At 39.5% G+C, this 20,973-nt stretch overlaps 4 protein-coding genes across 12 annotated transcripts; 2 read left to right on the top strand and 2 right to left on the bottom strand.

The window, feature by feature from the left end:
- Nucleotides 1–1,036: 1,036 nt before the first annotated feature.
- On the bottom strand, nucleotides 1,037–3,826 carry LOC115826036 (zinc-binding protein A33). The gene is made up of 6 exons (XM_030789715.1): nucleotides 3,428–3,826; nucleotides 2,776–2,871; nucleotides 2,472–2,702; nucleotides 2,143–2,165; nucleotides 1,931–2,049; nucleotides 1,037–1,593 (listed from the first exon to the last, which is right to left on the bottom strand). Exons 1-6 carry the CDS (start codon nucleotides 3,824–3,826, stop codon nucleotides 1,037–1,039), a joined length of 1,425 nt encoding a protein of 474 aa, XP_030645575.1.
- Nucleotides 3,827–4,936: 1,110 nt separating this feature from the next.
- tubb4bl (tubulin, beta 4B class IVb-like) lies at nucleotides 4,937–7,748 on the top strand. Of its 8 annotated transcripts, none has more exons than XM_030789807.1 (5): nucleotides 4,940–4,996; nucleotides 5,997–6,105; nucleotides 6,324–6,434; nucleotides 6,691–6,770; nucleotides 7,629–7,748. In XM_030789807.1, exons 1-5 carry the CDS (start codon nucleotides 4,940–4,942, stop codon nucleotides 7,746–7,748), a joined length of 477 nt encoding a protein of 158 aa, XP_030645667.1. The 8 variants fall into 8 exon arrangements, with proteins under 8 accessions (XP_030645664.1, XP_030645667.1, XP_030645666.1 ...); XM_030789806.1 differs by having other exon boundaries at nucleotides 6,691–6,813; nucleotides 7,540–7,748; XM_030789803.1 differs by having other exon boundaries at nucleotides 6,691–7,007; nucleotides 7,509–7,748.
- Nucleotides 7,749–9,341: 1,593 nt separating this feature from the next.
- Nucleotides 9,342–15,227, bottom strand: crb3a (crumbs homolog 3a). 2 transcript variants are annotated; one of them, XM_030790659.1, is made up of 4 exons: nucleotides 15,143–15,227; nucleotides 14,122–14,322; nucleotides 10,445–10,512; nucleotides 9,342–10,273 (listed from the first exon to the last, which is right to left on the bottom strand). In XM_030790659.1, the coding sequence occupies exons 2-4, from the start codon at nucleotides 14,207–14,209 to the stop codon at nucleotides 10,064–10,066; spliced, it is 366 nt and encodes a 121-aa protein (XP_030646519.1). In that variant the 5' UTR covers nucleotides 14,210–14,322; nucleotides 15,143–15,227; the 3' UTR covers nucleotides 9,342–10,063. The 2 variants fall into 2 exon arrangements, with proteins under 2 accessions (XP_030646519.1, XP_030646518.1); XM_030790658.1 differs by lacking the exon at nucleotides 15,143–15,227 and adding an exon at nucleotides 14,963–15,080.
- Nucleotides 15,228–16,632: 1,405 nt separating this feature from the next.
- Nucleotides 16,633–20,134, top strand: asf1ba (anti-silencing function 1Ba histone chaperone). The gene is made up of 4 exons (XM_030790158.1): nucleotides 16,633–17,276; nucleotides 17,744–17,859; nucleotides 18,201–18,377; nucleotides 19,267–20,134. Exons 1-4 carry the CDS (start codon nucleotides 17,168–17,170, stop codon nucleotides 19,456–19,458), a joined length of 594 nt encoding a protein of 197 aa, XP_030646018.1. The 5' UTR covers nucleotides 16,633–17,167; the 3' UTR covers nucleotides 19,459–20,134.
- The last annotated feature ends 839 nt before the right edge of the window (nucleotides 20,135–20,973 follow it).

Raw genomic sequence — 20,973 nt, 5'->3', positions numbered from 1 at the left:
TCTGTAAATCTTTTGTAAGGACACTGAAGTTCAGTAACTGAAATGTAGTCAGGAGTTTATATGGGAAAAAAAATTTTAAATATATATTTTTTCCTTTGATAATATTATAACATAATATAATACATTACAGCTCCTAAAATACACAGGTACTGTGTTATATTTGGCGAATACACACATTGCAAGTTACACACAGTGTAGCTGGACAGCAGAGAAATGACTGTTGCTTTTAGATACAGATATTGTTTTGTTTTGTTTTTCAAGAAGAACTACAGCGCCACCTTGTGTCGAGTATACAAATTTCTCCTCACATTGTCCTCCTACACAATTTGCTAAATAATAATTCTTCATGGGACACAGAGCTTAATTATACACACTGCAAGAAAAACAAACTGTGTGTATTACTTATTTGTTTTATTGTTTCTATTGTGACATGAAAATTGGGTGAGTGTATCTCTAATTTACAAAGTTCTGTAAAGTGATATCTTGCATTCAAAAAGATGTCATGTCCAAAGCTAAATATGTTCTCTAAACGTGTTCTTTGTTTAGTAAGTTGTACTATTGTAACAATAAAATCATTTCTAATACTGCATGTTTGCTTACAATTATTTTCTATTCTTCTAGACTAGATTCTTTGACCACATCATGGGATCAGAAAGACATATCCACCTTTGTTCCAAGTGTATCTCTTCACGTACCATTCCTCTGACCGTCACCTGATCAAAGCCGAGGCATGTTGACTGTGTTGTCTTACATCTCCTCCATATTCCTTTATTCTCAAATTATCCTTGATTTGTTAAAGGTGGGGTGCTTTTTGAAGTATTTCATTGAAGAACTTCGCACACGGTGGACATTTTTTATCATAGTAAAAACAAAATGTCCAAATCCAGTCCCTGATCCAAAGCCTCACGTGTAATAAAAGAGGACATAAACTGTTCAAAAGGCTGAACAGCTGAACTGTAAACAATAGCGAACAGAAAAACTGTGTGTGTAAATTCTAACATAATGTACGTTCAGTAATGTTATCACTTTCATGTAGTCACTCTTCTAAAGGCAGATTGTCTTCACTGACAGTAATAGATATAGCCTTTGGCAGGATTTTTAAGGGAAGTTTACTCTGTGTGTAAAAATACGGTAAAACCCCTTCTGTGAATCTATGTTTGAAGGTGTACAGAAATTTATTGTTGGTTGGATCTGAGAATGATACTTCTCCTCTATCCCAGTCCAAATGCACACGGATCTTCTGGAGCTTCTTCACTTCTTTCAGAGGTTCTGGCGGTGATGTCATCGCCTTGTACACCCCGTCTCGCAGGCACAGGGTCCAGAACCCGTTCTCTGGTCGTGCAGCTATCTCCCTCCTCCGGTGAACAGACTCACTTGCCAAGCCCAGGATCCAGTCCTTGTTTTCTCCTAGCTCCACATCCCAGGACCAAAGTCCGGAGCAGAGCCGGACAGACCCAAGTGCCTCTGCACTTATGCAAAAACGTTCGGCGTTTCTCGGGGGAGGGCGAGGGGGAGCAGAATAGTGTAAAGCAGTTAGATCATCTGAGAGACTCAAACAGGGGTGAGCTGTGTTTGGATCCAAAGTCACCGGGGCTGAGCAGGAAAGGAAGAGAAAAACAAAACCAAACAATGACAAATTCTTATTTATAGTCTCATAAAGGGCAAAAAAAAAAAGTACCAAAACTAACAAAATAACTGTGCGGCAAATGTTTGAGGAATAATTAGACATCAATCAAAAATATTATTTATTAGAATTAGAATATTAGCTGGTGATTCTGAAACTGAAGCTGATAATACCTGGTGGAACACGCTATCACGCTTTTGTATTATTATTGAAATGAAGACCTTATCACAACAAAGCCAACCAGGTTACATGCTCAGTGGTGAGATGGTGTTAGGCTACCCCCTTGTGTCTGTAACAGAAACTCACTGTATTGAGCTGCCCCTCTCATTTTGCTCCAGACCCTGTATTTCAGGTTACCCAGGTACTTGGCCTCATCCAGTAACATCCCTGAGAGCACTTTTGGATCCTGCATTGTTCTCTGGGTCCTGTAAACACAATCTGTCACTATTACAGACTCATCAGCTTAATGACAAACTAAATTAGTGTGAGGCAGATAAAACAGGGAGGGGTATGCATACCTGTCCATAGTGGCTCTGAAATTCTGAAAGACAAATATAGACACAGAGAACAGGAAAAGTTAGTATGTTTAAATTATGTTCATGATGACAGAGACAGCAGGTTTTGAGGGTTACCTTTAGTTAGTTTAAAATGAAGATTAAATGCATTGTTAGTTATAAATATTTGTCTTGATGCCTGATGAAATCCATTCACATACTGATATATACAGATACCGTACACAGCATACCAAAAAAAGCAAAAACAAACAAGTTTAAGTACATGCCTTTGTAAAAAAAGAATACACATAGTTCCCCACATTTCTAACCTAGTCAGATCACAGTTCTATCACCTGCAGGAATGTTCCATCAGCAGCAGTTAATTCTTGTTCAATGGTGCTGATAAGTTTTGTGAGGGATGATATCTTTTCTGCATTATCTTTATCTTTCTCCCTCAGTGCGTGAACTTTTTGTTCCTCCTCTTCCCTCAGTGCAGATAAGCTAGCCTCCTCCTCCTTGTATAGAAACTGATGGAGCTCTGCAAACTGATCCTTGATTTTCTTCTTAATGGTGTGTGCCTGACTCTGAAAAAAAAACAGCCTTTTGAATATCAATTCATTTAACTGTGAAACCTCAATTTAATATTAATTTTGTTACCTTTATGTGTTCCACAGTTTCAAGAGAAGTAATTCTCGTTTCAGTAAGCTTGCAGAGTTTGTTCTGCAATGTCCCGAGGGTAGCTGCGAGTTTCTCCTGCATACCAGATTAATGTTTTGTTAGCAAGTGAATGAAAGAAAAGGAGGGACAATGAGTTTTATGTAAATGTTGCTCTTATGGTGCCAGTTCATCTTCATTTCAAACTGCCTCCTTACAAGGAAGTACATGCTGGCAAAAACATCTTGCAAATCACTGAGATACACTTTTCCCCAAAAAGAAAGAATCTCCCTAAGTGAAATACCAACCAAATCCAACCATTTGAGCTATATACACTCTGAGAAGAAGTTTTATTTTTTTATTTTCTCATTTATGAGAGTGTTGCTTTAGACTGGTAGGGCTGCAAGCTATAATGGTGGATTGCAAACAATCTTTCAAACAGGAAAGCAGTTTTAAACCTTAAGATTGTTAAGAATTTATCTCTCATTTCTGTCTGTCAGCGCAGGGTGTGATAATTTCTGAGCAGACTTGATTAGCCACATTCTCATACCCTGTCATGCAAATTTTTTCAAGAGAGAAAAAAAAACAAGTAAAAATAATGTATGTCTAACACAAACACAGCTTTCCACATTGCTGTAAATTTTCAGTCACTCACCCTGCAGTCCTGTATAGCCTCATCTATCGGAGAACAATCATGATTTTTGTGTATTTTTGAGGTTTGGCACACCACACAGATGGGCTGTTTGTCCTCTTGACAGAAGAGCTTGAGTTTTTCACCATGCATACTGCAGAGAACCTCTGATCCAGCTTCAGCTCTTTGGATTCTCCCCTGGATGTAAACCTCGCAAAGATTCCTCAAAGCCAGGTTGGAGAGAGGACTTCGTTTGGAGGATGTTCTCCTGCAGACAGGACACCATCTGGTACCGGAGGTTGCCCAGAACTTCTGGAGGCAGCTCCTGCAGAAGCTATGGCTACATGATAGCAGCACAGGATCTCTAAAAATGTCACAGCACACAGGACAGGAAAGATTCTCTTCTGGAAGAGCAGATGACATGTCCACACTCAGGTCAGGTTAGTATTCCACTCAGCATAATGGCTCTCTTTTTGCCCTATAAATGTAAGCTTCAAGAGAGCTTGAAATCTCACCCAGGAAGCAGCGGGTTGTTTATTCTGTCATTTGTCTAGGTTCTAAAAATCTCTTAAGGTGATTTTTAAACCCGTGGGAGCAACTTTTGAAAAGCAGGAGTGGCAGCATTGAGAGAAATATTGGTGAAACAGGAAGTAAAACTCCCACTTGGTGATGTAATAGAACTCGATAGGTACACTGAACTCTAATTTGAATAGTGTGTGTTGACACAGCCGTCTGCTTTTCATATTTTAGTCATTACTCCAGTACTTATTTACTTACTGTTATTATCATTATTTTAAATCAAATGTACAGTTAGTTAATAATGTCTTTTGAATGTTCTAAGAGGACAGTTAAGTGTACTATCCTATTCTTATATTCCAGGGACATACTTCAATGTCCTCCATAATCCTTGAAAATATTTCCAGGGAGTATTGTTGGTTTTTTGACCCAAGTTAAAGCTCTTATCTGATGTACTAACAACATTTTCTGAAACCACAATAGAAATAATAATCAAAGTAGTACATGCTATTTTGGCAACATTTGCTAAAATGACCAGTTTCTAGCTGATGGCAGTTGCTGATGGCGATAGTAACTGCCAACAAAGTGATACATACTGAATGACCATACCACATTCCGTTTACTGTAGCCGTTCAGATGATAAGTAAAATGTGCTATATGAGACAGGAGATGCATACCCAGGCTTTTTTCATAAAAAGACCGTGCTCTATTTCATCATACTGGGATTTCTATTAACCACCTGGTAAGCGGAGTCACATCACATATCATTCCAGTTCAGTTCACATCATCCTATCCGGTGTCTCCACGAGCGCAAGGGCCTCCTTCTCTCCTCCGGTCTTGGTTACCATGGCGATGACGTCATGTTGCACCACAGATTCGGCCCAGTAGCCGACAGAGAGGCGGGCATTATCCCTGGCTGTCAACGACTACTTATGGTGAGAAAGATTTGATTCAATCGTGCCTAATCGTCCTGCAGGCAGTTCCTTATTGTCGTCCTCCGCTCCTCGCCTTCCTGCTACCATGCGCGAAATAGTGCACCTGCAAGCCGGCCAGTGCGGTAACCAGATCGGAGCCAAGGTAAAACACAGCTTTAGTGCTTATTTTATAAGGAAAAAATCACCACAGTAATGCAGAACTGCATGCAGCCTTTCCAGTTGGGCAAGGGGAAGGAACACTGCTAATCCGTTTTTTAGAGTTTTCTAGAAAGGCGATGCAGAAAATGGTGGATCCTCGTTCACCGTTGCATCATGTAGCAATAAATATCTGCAGCTGAGCTGTTTTTGTTTGCAATACAAGTGCAGAGCTTAAATGTTTATTATTTACTGTGCTCCGTTTATGCCCCAATACACCGCAAAATTCCATTATTTAGACTATGGAGGAGAGAGCAAGGGTAACCTATTTCCATATTCACCTTGGAAACCTAATTTAGAAACACACATTTTCCACGCAATTTTTGCAAATAATGTTAATTTACCACACGATTCTATTTCAGTAATTGCAGAGATAACGGTGCTGCATTGTTATCAGTTTACCCTCCCACCCTGTTCCATATGACCTATTTTCCATTTACACACTGTATCACAATTGAGCTCCACTATTAAAGTGTTTGTTAATGTAATTTGTACAAGGATGTATTCAAGTTAATATCAGATTTCCTGAAACTGTCGGATTAAATTACATTACACCAAAATTCGGGAAATAGGAATTAGCCATTAGAATCCCTTCCCCCACCCCGCCTATTGTGTAATCCTCCCGTTTTAATGCACAGTAACATATGTATGAGAATATAGTTAAACAGTTCGTATGAAAATAAAGTTTGAAAGACAGTTATTTTTTTCGACTGGTTGAATTACTTTACAGTCTTACAGACAGTAGTGGTCCCATCGTAGTGGATTGTGATTTCATTATTTTTAAGGATTTTTTTTCTGTTTTGAAGAGAAAGAAGTCATGTGTAATCTGAGGTGTTTTTATGTTTTTCATCTCATGTGATTCATTCTCTCTCTCTCTCTCCCGCCCTCTTACTCTCTCTCTCTGGCCTCCGCCCTACTCTCCATCCTGCGCTCCTCCTCCTTCTTAGTTCTGGGAGGTAATCAGTGATGAGCACGGTATCGACCCCACTGGAACATACCATGGAGACAGTGACTTGCAGTTAGACAGGATCAGCGTGTACTACAATGAGGCCACAGGTAAGACACATTAACACATTACACTTGGTTTCAGACCTAATTATGATGCCTAGACCTTATGCACACAGTAATAATAATAATAATAAAAAACAGCACAAATTGTAGCCCTGTTTGAATTCTGATTCTGATATAAATCATCCAGTCATCAGCCAATCATCTTCCTTCCAGTGAGTTGTGTTCCTCTAACGTGCTATTCTTTTGCTATTTGCTATATATAGGTGGCAAGTACGTTCCCCGTGCCATCCTGGTAGACCTGGAGCCAGGTACCATGGACTCTGTCCGCTCTGGCCCCTTTGGACAGATCTTCAGGCCTGATAATTTTGTGTTTGGTGAGCATACCTATGCATATCTTGTCTGTCATCTTGTTTGAAACACAGGAAATATCTGTTTTATTTGTTGTCGGTTTTTTTGCACTTTCTCTCCTTTTGTTATATCTGCTTGAAATTTTTAAAAATGAAATTGCATATATTATTTGCTTTGGATTTTTTTTTTAAAAAATATGAAAATTAATACACCCATTCTTTTAAAATGCAACCGCAGTAATTCATTCATGACAGAACTAACAGCACATGTCCACATTCATAGGCCAGAGTGGGGCTGGAAACAACTGGGCTAAAGGTCACTACACCGAGGGGGCAGAGCTGGTAGACTCCGTCTTGGATGTGGTAAGGAAGGAGGCAGAGAGCTGTGACTGTCTCCAGGGTTTCCAGCTCACCCACTCCCTGGGTGGAGGAACGGGCTCCGGCATGGGCACTCTTCTCATTAGCAAGATCCGTGAGGAGTACCCTGACCGCATCATGAACACCTTCAGCGTGGTGCCCTCTCCTAAAGTGTCCGATACCGTGGTGGAGCCCTACAACGCCACCCTCTCCGTGCACCAGCTGGTGGAGAACACCGATGAAACCTATTGCATTGACAATGAAGCCCTCTACGACATCTGTTTCCGCACCCTCAAGCTGACCACACCTACCTACGGTGACCTTAACCACTTAGTTTCTGCCACAATGAGCGGAGTCACCACCTGCCTGCGCTTCCCCGGCCAACTCAACGCTGACCTCCGCAAACTGGCCGTCAACATGGTGCCCTTCCCCCGTCTGCACTTCTTCATGCCTGGCTTTGCTCCTCTCACCAGCAGGGGGAGCCAGCAGTACCGCTCCCTGTCTGTGCCTGAGCTCACCCAGCAGATGTTTGATGCCAAAAACATGATGGCTGCCTGCGACCCACGTCACGGCCGTTACCTGACCGTCGCCGCCGTCTTCCGGGGTCGCATGTCCATGAAGGAGGTGGACGAGCAGATGCTTAACGTGCAGAACAAGAACAGTAGCTACTTCGTGGAATGGATCCCCAACAACGTAAAGACCGCGGTCTGCGACATCCCACCGCGCGGGCTGAAGATGGCCGCTACCTTCATCGGCAACAGCACCGCCATCCAGGAGCTGTTTAAGCGCATCTCCGAGCAGTTCACCGCCATGTTCCGTCGCAAAGCTTTCCTGCACTGGTACACCGGAGAAGGTATGGATGAGATGGAGTTCACGGAGGCAGAAAGCAACATGAATGACCTTGTGTCTGAATACCAACAATATCAGGATGCCACAGCCGAGGAGGGAGAGTTTGAAGAGGAAGGTGAAGAGGAAGTGGCTTAAATTTCATTCAACTGCCAAACAGCACTTCATCCTCTGCTCTGCCCCCCCCTCCCTCCCCCATGCCATTCTCATTTCATTTTAACACAGGCAAATGTGCTCTCAAAGAAACGAAGGGTGTTCCCATCTAGTCGTCATTACATATCACTGTTACTTCCAGTTAGAAAGTGACATTTTAAAAATGTGAACTTTTTATTTGACTTTTGTGTTTTTGTGTGTTGTGAACGCACTGCATCATATTTCACTACCCTCTCATTGCCTTGAAAAAGTGAAAAGCAAGTGATTTTTAACTGTGAAGCCTTCAGATTTGAAAATTAGTGAGATCATGTGAACAGAGATCTGATTAAAGGCAAACTCTGAACTCAAAGCATTGTCTTTTGATTGATTTTTTTCAAAGTCGTTTCTTATTAAATGTAAATTGCATTATTTTTATATGTAAACTGAATAGTGGTTGAGTCGGTAAATGATCTTCTTGAGCTGCACATGAAGGGCAGCTATCCAACCACTAGGTAGCGCTGTTTGGCATACAAAGTGAATGGTGCTCAACACTAAAATAAGTATTACTTTAATGGTTTATATTGTTTTGAGGAGTGAATGGCTTCTATGCCAAATAATATCTGTTCCAATATTTTGAAGCGTTGATGTCTTACCAGTGATGGCTACAAGCTTCTGTGAAGGTACCTACTAAAACTACCTCACTAAGCTAATCCTGTTAAAATTTTACACAGTTCAGCATTAATCTGCACCAGACATTTGGAGTGTTGAAATTTTCATTTGGAGTTGCTTGGCAACCAGAATGAAAACAAAGCTCTACTCAATAACAAGACATTATGGGTTGTCTTCTTACCCATAACATTATACAGCAGCAGCAAAACTGGATTTATATCAGCCATAATCAGGATGAAAAATAGGTACACAGTGAGTTTTACAAGTGTCACCCGGAGCAAACCAGTATACTAACCTGCCTGGTACTGTTGCAGGTACTGAAGAAATCTGTCAACATCTCCTTATACTACTACATTACAGTGATAAATTAACATATCTAACAGTGTAATCAAAATGGTTTGATGAGTAGTCTTTTATTAAGTTCACAGAGGAACTTGCTTTGACATTCTGGATAAATCATTTAAAAAACATACAGATTTCCTTGCAAAGAAATATCTTTATACACAGTGCATAAGAGTAGACATTGATCAGACAGCTTCATTTGAATCAAAATTGTGTCATCATCTGATAGTAAGTCTTTAAGAATTAAAGTGTAAACAATTTAGTGTATTGAAATAAAAATGATTCTTAAAACAATCCTGTTGTACATATAATTTATGAATAAATTTCGAAACGCTCCACTTATACACCATTTCTCAAACTGTAGACTGAAACACTGCAGCTAAACACAGCTGTTGTAGTAGACTGTGACAATATCTGTTCCAGTGTACACTAAAAAACTTGGGACCACGCAAAAATATCCCAAGATACAAATGTAATGGCAGGAAGAACAAAATCATTAACAATCAAATCGAAGACTCAGTTCAGATCTCGGTCTTGGAAGTTAAACACTACACCATAATGTATAGCAGCAGGTTAAACATAATTTTAAACCTCGAATGATATGATTACACATTTTTTTTCATATGCATATTAAGATGCATACATACACAGCTAACCATTTCTGAAATGAAAACGAATAAAGATTCATTGGTTGAATGTGGTTGTGAGTATTAGCCTAAAATCAGATGCTTTCTTCAAGTTACCTGCACTGGAGTCTGTTCTTCAGCCCAGTGTCGTGCTAGAGCCAGAGTCTTTTGTCTAAGTCCCCTCTTGAGGATTAGCTCTGTGAGTGTGAGTATTGTATCTAAAAGTCATCCCCCTCTTCAGCTCCCTAACAGTGCAGGCTTCTCTCTCTTTCACTCTGAAGAGAGCTCAGAGAGGTAGTGCTTGATATTTGGAGTTTTGTACACTTCTTAGCAGTCTTAGGAATACCAGTAATGATTGAAACAGCGAGCCATGTCACCGGTTCCGCACACAACTCTTTAGTCATATCAGAGAGTGTATGAACAGGCCTTAGTCCATAACCATAGGTCAGCATCTGTCATAGAGCTCCTTCTATGACCGAGACTCGTTTGATACAGCATGCCTGCCGTATTTAGACATTCCACACACGTATTCGAGTCTGTTTATTGTTTTGTTTGTTTGTTTTGCAGTCACAAGTGTCCACCCTCAGAATGAAAACGTTCGGAGAGGGAATGGCATCTTGCTGCAGCCCGACCTGCTGAGACCACTGCCCTAAGTGGTAAGGTACCAAGAGGGGTCCCAGCCCCTCAAATGAGTCTCTCCTCCTTGGGTAGTTTCAGGGCATCTGGGGCCTCCACGCCGCGTGCACCAGTTTGCTCTTCTGCACTGGGTCTATATGTTCCCTCTGTTTGCCTCTTCTTTTTTACCACGCAGAAAAGAAACACCAAAACCCCAGCGATGATTGCCAGCACAATTACAGTTACTGTTGGGGCTACTATGGCTGCAATGTTGAGTCCCTGAACAGGTAAACACAAGGGTTAGTCAGTATTAAGCGCCCCTAGAACAGAATAACCTATTCTTATGACAATGTATATGTGACATTCTCTCATCGAGAGGACAGTTATTTGTTTAAACACTTTATACGTTATTTCCATAAATGGAACCAAAATATCATAAACCATACTCACTGGCGAGTTTGTAGTGGTACCTATGACAGTGGTGCTTGTATTTTCTGACGATGGTGTAGTGCTTTGCCCTGTGGAGAAAGATATACACATTATAACAGGCAAAGTCCGATTCCTTTTACTAATGGAAGTGAACAAAATATATTTTAAGTGACAAGATCAAATGATCTTGAATCAAGTACTTGCACTGAACATGTACTCTCTAAAATATAGATGAATTGGATGAAGAACTAAACAATATTTAGCTCATGATTTGAACATCTCATATCATTCATATCTCTGTCTGTATAAAATGCATTGTATTGTCCTGATTATCATACCAAAACAGAGAACAGGGAAAGAGGACATGTTGAGTAATATGCATGTTCATGCATGCACCAAAAATGCAAAAACATATTTCTCTAATCATGATGCAGTCAAATAAACCTGGAAATTGGACAGTGATGCATTGTGCCACGTAGAGTTGTGCGATATGTATTGTCTACAATAATATTGTAATTGTTGTTTAATAATGTGTGAGTTGACATAATAGAGTATGTCACTCTGCAAAAACCACGCATTCAATGCGTCATGCAGCCTAGTAGGACTACTGCACGGGCGCATTGGGAGTACATGCAGCATGCTAGTATAGGCGTACATGGTCACCACACCACAACTTAAGCTAGCATAGCTGCCTAAAAATGCATGACTGAAGTTAAAAATGAGTGATCAAACAGGAGACAAAATACAGACACTGCCAGCCTCGCAATCTACGTCATGAGATTTCATTTCTAAACGTGGATCATCCTAACTCGCATGGAGGTTGTTTGGCTTTGACCAGATGGCAATCAAGACGAATGCTGCTCAAAAGACGGCAATCTGCTAACTATGTCAGACATTAAGGGGAACTATCTGTTTAAAATGCTCTCATTACAATAGTTTTGTTGGTCTTTGTGCAAAGTTTTACAAATTAATCCTGTAGGCCACTTTGAAATGGTTTACTCATACTTGCATAATTTGGTCTCAATAATACTTGCACTGGTGATTTCAGTGTATTGTTTTGACTTGAATGCTTCAGTTATGAGTAAATAAATAAGACCTGTTTTCCTTAAATATATTCAATTAATATCACTGGCAAGCAAAAATGAATATCCTATTAACAGGAGCGAGGTAGTACAATATAAGACTTTTACAAACACATTTTTGACGGACGCAAAATATCGTCTACTTATCGTTATCGACAAAATCCCAGAAAATATCAAGATATCACTTTTTGTCGATATCGTACACCCCTAGCCCCACAATCTTTTCAAAAGTGTTAATACTCCAAACCAGAAGTCCTAATTATATATGTATTGCTTAGGGTAGTTTTGGATTGATTTATTGTACAGTTACAGATGGAGACCTGAGTTTATTACAGACTGTAGAACAAGAAAAAAAAATATTGCCCCCAGCCCTCACATGTAGCGGTCTTCCAAACACTTCAAGTACCTTATCTCAATACACGTGAGACCCAGTCTGCCATGACACATCTGCAGCATAACTATTTAAAATGAGGGAAGGACAAGGAATGCAGCATGTGTAGGAACAGACTGGAAGTAATCAAAGTTCCTGCACAAATATGGGAACTTTTTTTTTGTTTTACTCATCAGTTTTATCCATGAGGAAAAGGTTATTCAAAACTTGTAGGTTGCCATAACACAAAGAAACAAAGAAGCAAAAGTTAATCATTTACATGAGTAAATAACTGTCTAGTCAAGGACGAAAGTACACTCAGATAACACAGAAGAAGAGAAAGCAAGTTCTGGAACAGGTTCACAGAAAAAGCCAATGGTAAGAAATTCAAGTCTCAAGTCAAAGTAAAACAACATAACCAACAGTGCTAGCCACATGTTAAATGACCACTTTTAAATATTGCATAATAATAGAAGAGGCAACATAAATTAGATGTGCCTTAATGTTAATTAAAACGATTCACTTCACCTTCCTCTGTTCAAAGTCTGTTCCCTCAGGCCATTGGGGATGTCTATTTTTTCACATCTTAAACTGAACCTGTAAAGAGCACTGCAAAGTCTGTGCTACCCTTCGCAGTACTCTCCCAGTCCTACTCTCCCAATAAAAAACAATTCCAGACTGGATTTTGAGGTTAACCGGTTTCTTAGTCAATCGCAATGTCAATTAAAAATGTTGATTTTAAACCGTAAGAATTTTGGAGGCTGCAATACGATAAGGTGTTCATTTAATCTCATGTTCTATATTGCCCTCTAAAAACTCCTCTCATCAGTTAGTCACTAGTTTTTATGTACGGTTTGCCTAGTTGGCGCACGAAGATTAGCTCAAGAAAAAAGAAAATATACCCTAGCTTTACATCTACTAAAAAAGCCACAAGTCGGTAGTGTGGGAGCATATTGGACATTTAAGATGACAAATATCAAATTTGCAAAACATTCCCGAAAAAAAAGTATCCACGCGAATAAAAGGCTACACTTCCGCGTCTTCGAGACCATCTCACATCCCTCTATGGCCCATTAAAACTAAACTAGCTAATTGTAATTTAATTACGTTAGGGCTTGCCCTGGCTGGAGCAGTCCCCAGTGTGAGTCAAATGTTACTTACGGTTTCATTTGAGGTGATTCTGCAGTGACATGGCATCGCCTCTAGAGATAAATACTTTTCCTACATTAGTAAAAATAAAATGTCCAAATTTTCACTGTTGACGAATCCTACACTCCCTAACGACCACTCAAAATGTGAACACGCTTACATCTCTGCACTATAAAACAGACTGAAAAGACTGGAAAAATTCAACAGTCTTGATGAAGTAAAACAGGTCCTGTAGTCTGTGATGTTTTATTCAAAAGGAAAATATAGATTTTTATTTATTTATTTTTTATTTATTTATATATATATATAAAATATATATATTTCTTTACAATCCTGATGCTTTCAAAATGTGTAATTTTCAAAAGGTAGATACTGTTTTATTTTGGTTCCAGAATGCAGCCGCAGTGAATGTTTACATGCACCCCCACTGTACCTTCCCCCACTGTAGCTATATGTTTTCAGTGTAAAGTAGGTTTACATGTCATTTTTGCACCACCAAAATAGTGATGTGAAAAATACAATACAGCATTTAATTATAAAATGCTTATAAAATGTGTACTTCTCCCTTCATAGTGGATAATAAATTGTATAATAAATTACCGTTCCCCTTAAAAATAAAATAAATCAAATTGTGATATTTCCTCAGACTATGATCATACCATCAAAATCTCATGTTGTGATACCACTAGTACCGAGCATCCTCACTTTGAAGAATGGTGAAATTCCCTCACCAATCATCACCATGTTTGCCCTCTCTCAAATACTCCGGTGGAATTTTTGTGTTGTGTTGGATTCTTAAGTGCTCTGTTGAGAAATACTCCTGTAAAATCTGTTCTCACACCCTCTGAACAGTTTTTGAAACCTTTTGACATGCTGGTACTTGTCTGAAATGCTCCAAAAAAAAAAAACCTCTCGTAACAGCCCAGGTGGAGAGGTGCAACTGAGCTATCACATCCTATTTAGTGCAGTTCTACAGTTGAGCACAACTGCCCTACTGGTGTGGAGTGGTTAGGGTGTATATCTGATTAATGTGGACAGTCTCTACTGTACTGATGACAAACATTTTAGTGCATTGCGGTAGAGATGGAATGACTCACCTTGGGAGAGAGCAAACCAAAGAGTTAGCAACAGAACACTCCCAGTTGCTAGCCCGGACTGCGACATCATTTCCAGGAGAACTGCCATCTCCACCTCTACCCTCAACCGGATGAGCCAGGTGGTTAGGGCAGGGCAGATCAGAGTACAGCAAAAATTATGTCAGTGCCATTTCCGAAGGATAGTCCTCAATTCCATACAGCCTGGCAAAATGAATGTAAAGAGACACTGCTGTTTAAGTGTCATATTACAAACTTGTTCGTATGAGAACACAAACACATTAGAGACATAAATGAGAAAACCTCCCAAAACATTTCACTTTTTCTTTGTACTAAATGTTTCAATCACAGCTCCAGGGTACAACCAGTTCACACAAGGTAAACAAAGTAACAACATGTTTTGAATCTGGAGAAAAAAAAAATCCAACAAATTTACACTGATGGGAAAAAACACTGATATGCTAACCAATGCCGTTTCATTTTCCTTAGGTATGTAGTGAGTTACTGCACCTGCCACAGATAGTAAATTCAGCATGACATAGATGACCAAAGCAATACCCTCTAATGAGTGATTTAATCCTGTAAATTTTCAATCTGTTCACTGGGCTGTGAAATGTCTGACAAGCACAGCTGCCTTTACATCCTCTAAACGAACTCTGATTGTCCTGAATTTTACTCTTTCTGTTGCTTTGGTCAGTTCCTGTCCCTTTCCTTGGGTCAAAAAAGCTGGACACATATGCTACTCTTCGCGACTACGGTTCGTCATTGTTTGTTTTAGGGATCATTCATAATATTCGAAGGAAAAGAAAAAATAATAGAAATAAATACACATATGATACTTTACCTATCCACGCGCTTTTTCTGTTGATTGAGGAATATTCAACGGGTCTGCTTATCCGATTTATTCACACACAACAGGTTGCTTCCGCCTCACCTTAACGGTTAAATCAAGCCATTGAATCGAAACCAGTCTATATGTCGGATTAATTTCTAACTTGCACTATTTCTTGCTGAAAGAACTCACCGTTGCAGGTACTGCTTTGACATTTGCTTTCACAACGAGCGATATTCAACATGAACGCTTCATCATCCTATGTAAAGCAGTTTCTTCTTCCCTTCAAGTCCCTCTGGTGATCACATGGTTCAGTCTCATGTTACAGTACCTGAGCCCAACTACAACCTGTGGCGCGAGACAGATATGCCTTTGTGCGCGTTTAGCCGGGGCTACAATCCACCTGCGCACTGGAGCGATATGCTGACTCGCGTCCTCATTAAATGGACAACAGACTTATTTACTTATTTTTCAGTGCCGTAGGTTATGATTAATAACGCAGAGTAATCCAGCAATTTGTTCTGCTATCTCGCTGACTTAAAATTTCTCATCGCAGGGTGTTTGTTTTGGGGGTTTTTGGGGGGGGGCTCTTGTAAAACATAAAGAAAAACTCTATTTTTCCTAAACAGCGTGGCATTGACAAAACTGCCTATGTTTGCGCTCAGAATAAAGATGAATTATTTTCCCTCCATCATTGCCTATGTTTTGCGACCTCAAGTGGCAGCCTTTACGAAATTTAGACAGTTAACCTCTGTTTCTTGGTTCTTAAAAATTCCAGACATACCACAACACCGTTAATCCACCCACCTCCCCCACACATCATAGCCGTTCTCTTAATCCTCCCTCAACCACCTCATGGCTGTTTTACGACTCTTTGAATAAAAGTTTAAACATTAGATTTGACTAAGGCTGATGTGTCTGTGTTAAACTGAGGCTGACACCTCACTCCATAGGCTAAATGCATTTCGCCACTCTCTTAAACAATCCTTGATCTTGGTCTGTGTGGCTTTATTCAAACTATTTTACATCCTGACTAAGGATGATGTGTGATGACAGATCATGAACTAACCGCCAAATGGATAACACCCTAATTTGAAGAATCCTAGAAATGCAGGCCGTTTCCGGTGTGTGTTGTCAGTTTCTGCATACTTTGTGAGTAGCACATCCATGATTTTCATACCTATCCAATTACGAGATAGATAGATAGATAGATAGATAGATAGATAGATAGATAGATAGATAGATAGATAGATAGATAGATAGATAGATAGACTTGTTCCTAATCATGGCCTTTCCAGGATCTTTTCTGAGATCAGAACTTATTACATTCACTACTAGTTCTTTTAGGAGGTGACACAAAAGGATTGGTTGGTTGCATGATGTGATTGGCTTAACTGTGGATCTGCTACATTATTCTTCTTTGGTCATGCCAAAACCCGCTAGAAAGGCTTCGGTTATGGTAATATTTATTTTGGATTGTTAATCAATCAGCACGACTATCTATGTTCTGTACTTTGACTTTCATACTACGTCACGAGGTATTTATGTTGATATCTGTCGCTACTGTCCAATCCACGTGGTTGGATTGTGGGACTTGTTTGTATAACCAGCAAATCAGCGTTCACAACAATCTTCTATTTCCTTAACTATACCCTGGCAGGAAGGTGTCTGAAATGTAAAAACGACAGGGCAAGTGTTGCATTGTCCAGCATTTTAAAGACAGAAGACCTCAGACGCAATCTGATTATTTTCGTAATCCTTCATTTTGACATGTGGCTGCTTTTGAGACTGCTGCTTTGGGGTTAATGGACCCAAGATGAATTTTGTATGACAGCCTGCGAGTAGCTAGCCTGTTGGTGCTCTGTCCTGTTAATACCGCGTCACAGTAACGACAAAAAAGCTAACTTAAGCTAAATATGTGACCACTTAATGCTACCAGGCTACGGTTTAAAGTAAACTTCAGTGGCAAAATCAGTTGCGATAGTAGTCTTAAAATAGCTTGTATCATAATATCGTTCGAATCTGTTAATTTAGCAATTGTACTTGATTGTTTAATAGTGTGGAAAAATTAAGGTAGCATTAAGAGGTAATATTTTGCGTGTTAAGTTAGCCACTTGAACTTCTTCGCTGTTGCTAGCTAGTTAGCGAATTTAGCTACAGTACAGCTGCTGACTTATTTCGGATTCTTAGTCACTGTCTTGACTGGAAAAAAATACTATGGCAAAGGTCCAGGTGTTAAATGTTGCTGTCCTGGATAACCCAAGTCCATTTGGAAACCCATTTCAATTTGAGATAACTTTTGAATGCATGGAAGACCTGCCTGAAGGTAAGAAATTTCCCACTTGTCAATTTTGAAACATCTATGTGACAGTCGTTAGCCATTTTGCTAATTGCGAACTGACGTCAGAGTGGCGGGACACAGGAATGGATTTTTTAACCGAAGTTTAAGGAGCTGAGCGTGATTTAGTCAGTAATGTAACGTATTCATAATGTAATTATGGATTCTAGCTTACTGCTCTGATTCTTTGCCTATAACAACCGTTCCATGTTGTTGAAATAAATACAAGTTGATTTATTTTCATCAGTGTTTTCCATGGAACCCACTGTTTGGTTTCTTTGTATTTTTTAATAGTCTTTTGATCTTTATATGTATCATACTTTGTCATTTTATAGTTATAATTACAGTTATAGTCTGTCTCACAACAACAAAAAAATATACTAACATTTCATATCATTTCATATTGACTTGTAGTTACAAACTGAAGGATGTTCAGGATCTTGTTTCTGTTTCAGATCTTGAGTGGAAAATTATTTACGTTGGCTCAGCTGAAAGTGAGGAATATGACCAGATCCTGGACTCTGTTCTAGTGGGGCCAGTCCCAGCTGGGAGGCATATGTTTGTTTTCCAAGTAAGTATAGAAAAGGTCAGGCACCATCATTTCTCTGTGATGGTGTCTTTATTTGTGTATACCTTTCATTTAACCCTGTGTTGACTGGGCACTTTCTGTAGTGATTGCATGCTCTCAAGTAAAGAGCAACGCATCTGACTGCATACTGAGCCCTCTGTTTAAGAAATGCAGTATCATACATGCAGTCACTAAGTTAACTTGTAATTCCTTTGTGAATTCAAATGTCAACAATTAAATTGTACAACAATCAGGTTTTGCCAGCTGCACTGTCTGAACCCCTAGCAACCTTCATACATTTACTAACGTAGGGCATTCTTTCCACCGTCACTCTTTCCTGACAGGCCGATGCCCCCAACACTGCACTGATCCCAGAGAGTGATGCTGTGGGTGTTACAGTCGTCTTAATCACCTGCACATACAGAGGACAGGAGTTCATTCGAATTGGCTACTATGTCAACAATGAATATACTGACCCAGAGCTCCGTGAGAATCCACCCATTAAACCAGACTATGGACAAGTAAGGAAACTGGGTTATATTTATGTGTGTTGTCTGCAGTGGTAGTTTGATTTTGGTTTGCTTTTAATGTGCATGGTGAATTTTTGGGTAACATTACATGGATGTGCCATAGCATTAAACATGATATATATTTTTGACCAGGTACTAAAAATATATATTTTAAATGTTAGGATATAAAAAAAAACAGAGCAAGGTGCTCTACAGTCTGGAAGAAGTGTTAATGCTGTTTTTGGTTGTTCCGAGAGGAAAAGTGACAAAGCACTGTTTATCTTTTAGACAGGATGTCAAGCTATTTTTACTCTTACGCTTGCCTGATTTCAAAGTGTGAAAGTCAAGAAATATGGGTAAATGTTGACCTTCAGAATTAACACACCATAAAAATAATCAAAACCACTGCTAAGCTAAATGTTACAGCTGGCCCGTATACCAAAAGGAAGAGTTCCCCCTTATGTCAACTCCTCAGAATTTAGTGTTTTTGATCCCTCCCATGAAATTAGGAGCTATGACAACACAAATGCAAAGGAATAATTGACTATGGTAATGCTGTATCCTCGAAGGTATAACCACCATTTGAACATCCCTACATTTCTGTTGTATGAAACAGTAATGGACCACAGCATCTCTAAACTCAGCCCTTCATTCACTCCTGCTGTGTGCTTTCTTCCCTCTGACGTTAAGTGCAAAGCTGTCTCAGAATGTGAATTGGTAGGGTTCTGCTGAGAGTGCAAAATAGACGTTTTGGGAAAATTTCACTCTAAAGACAGTGTCTTCAAGATTTATCAAGACTGTTATAAAGTTAGCAGATGTGCCTCTCCTCTTTAATGTATTTGTGGCTGTTCTTTGGTTCTGTTTTGAAGTGAGTCTTTGTTGTGTGGTCTTTTCCTTCCAGCTCCAGAGAAACATTTTGGCTTCCAATCCACGTGTAACCAGATTCCATATCAACTGGGAAGGATGTCCGGAGAAGGTGGAAGATTCGGAGAATGTTGATCCGGCCCCCAACACGATGACTCCCCCATCTTGTCCGCTGGGCAAAGCAGCCCCACTTGGATTGCTACCAGACAACTCCATGGATTGCCTGTAGATAAACTTAAGCTCTTGTAAATAAATGACTATGTTTACAGACTCACACTCTCAGGCAAGTCAATCCAGTACCTTAGGAGAAGAAATGGAAGTTGCTGTGGCACAACCATACATTATAGCCAGCATTTTCTTACCAAAAGGTCACAAGTTGTTTTTTTTGTCCTGTCTCCTTGTTAGTTGAGATAGTCTGACAAATCACTATTGTGTACTATAAGGAGTGTGTTGTTTCCACACTGCTCGAAAGAGGTACGGTTCCAAACGTGGAAACCAGTCTCGTGTAAGAGGAGAACATACGTATCCATGCCATTTAAAAAACATGACTAGAAGGAAGGCTGGTGGATTAGGTGAGTCTGAAACAGGACTTACCATTCAAACTCACCACATCCTATTTGCTAGTGTTATGTTCTGTCAGCCTTTTTAATGCAGCAGTGTTGGTTTTTCATTGTGTAGCAAGTGATGCTAACGCCTGCCAGGTACAATACAAATAATTTAGAAATAGAAATTTAGATTTTACCCCATGTTACTCAGTAAATCTAAAAATCAGTAACAACCGAACTATACAGCACTGTTGGAGAGGTAAAAAAAAAAAAAGTTTATTTTATGTCACACTGGTGTACAAGGGGCTGTATGGTGGAGTTTTATGATTCTGTACATATCTGTATTTGTGTTTATATACATTTTTCTTGCCAAAATAAAGTATTTTGTTATGTGAGATATTGTTGTGGCTATGGTGATATCAAGCTACTTTGAGTTTTGATTTTTCTTTGTTCTTCACTGATGCTGAAAGAGGATCCGTGCTGTAGAGCTGTAGAGAAGAGCGTGTGAGATCAGCTGTGCATGCTTTTTTTCCTCTCATTCATAAAAAGCTAGAGTGTGGTATTATGCAGGACCTCACCATTTTTGGAGTGACACCTTCTGCTAGCTTGCTGTTGCCTAGCAACATGAGCTATTGCTGCTTCCATGACAAAATCTCAAAGTTCAACGCTATTTTCTTGTGTCGTCTAACCTGCTCTTGGCATTATAATTGTTTGTTTTTTAATTCTGTTCCTAATTGAGTCAGTATCTAACTACCCTTTTCAGATTAGGCTATACTGACTGGTGTAACATTCAGTGTAAACCTGTAGCTTTTCTATAAGCAACAAAATCTTTTAAATACTCTTGTAATAACTGGTGCTCCATGAACACAAAAAGTTTCAGTCTCGTCACAGAATTAGTTGCTGTTCACAGTTCGGTTGTATGCAGTTAAATCACATGACTCACTGATAAAGACAGTAATAAAGATTATAAAATATTCTTCCTAACACCACAATGAATAACAGGTTTAAATACTTTCATTGCTCATACGAGCCGTGTAGTTGTCATTGATATCTGTCCATTCCTTTAAAGCGGTTTGCGAAAATAAATACGGACAGACACCTTTAACTAACTTCACTGGGTAACGCATTTAACCAACTTTTGCACGTAATCACACCTACCTAAATCATAAATTACATTAATATGGAGGAGCGCCATAAAC

The sequence above is a fragment of the Chanos chanos genome, chromosome 13, assembly GCF_902362185.1.
Source record: "Chanos chanos chromosome 13, fChaCha1.1, whole genome shotgun sequence".
Lineage (NCBI taxonomy): Eukaryota > Metazoa > Chordata > Actinopteri > Gonorynchiformes > Chanidae > Chanos > Chanos chanos.
The sequence above is the reverse complement of the archived record's forward strand: the minus strand, read 5'-3'. Positions and strand labels throughout refer to the sequence as shown.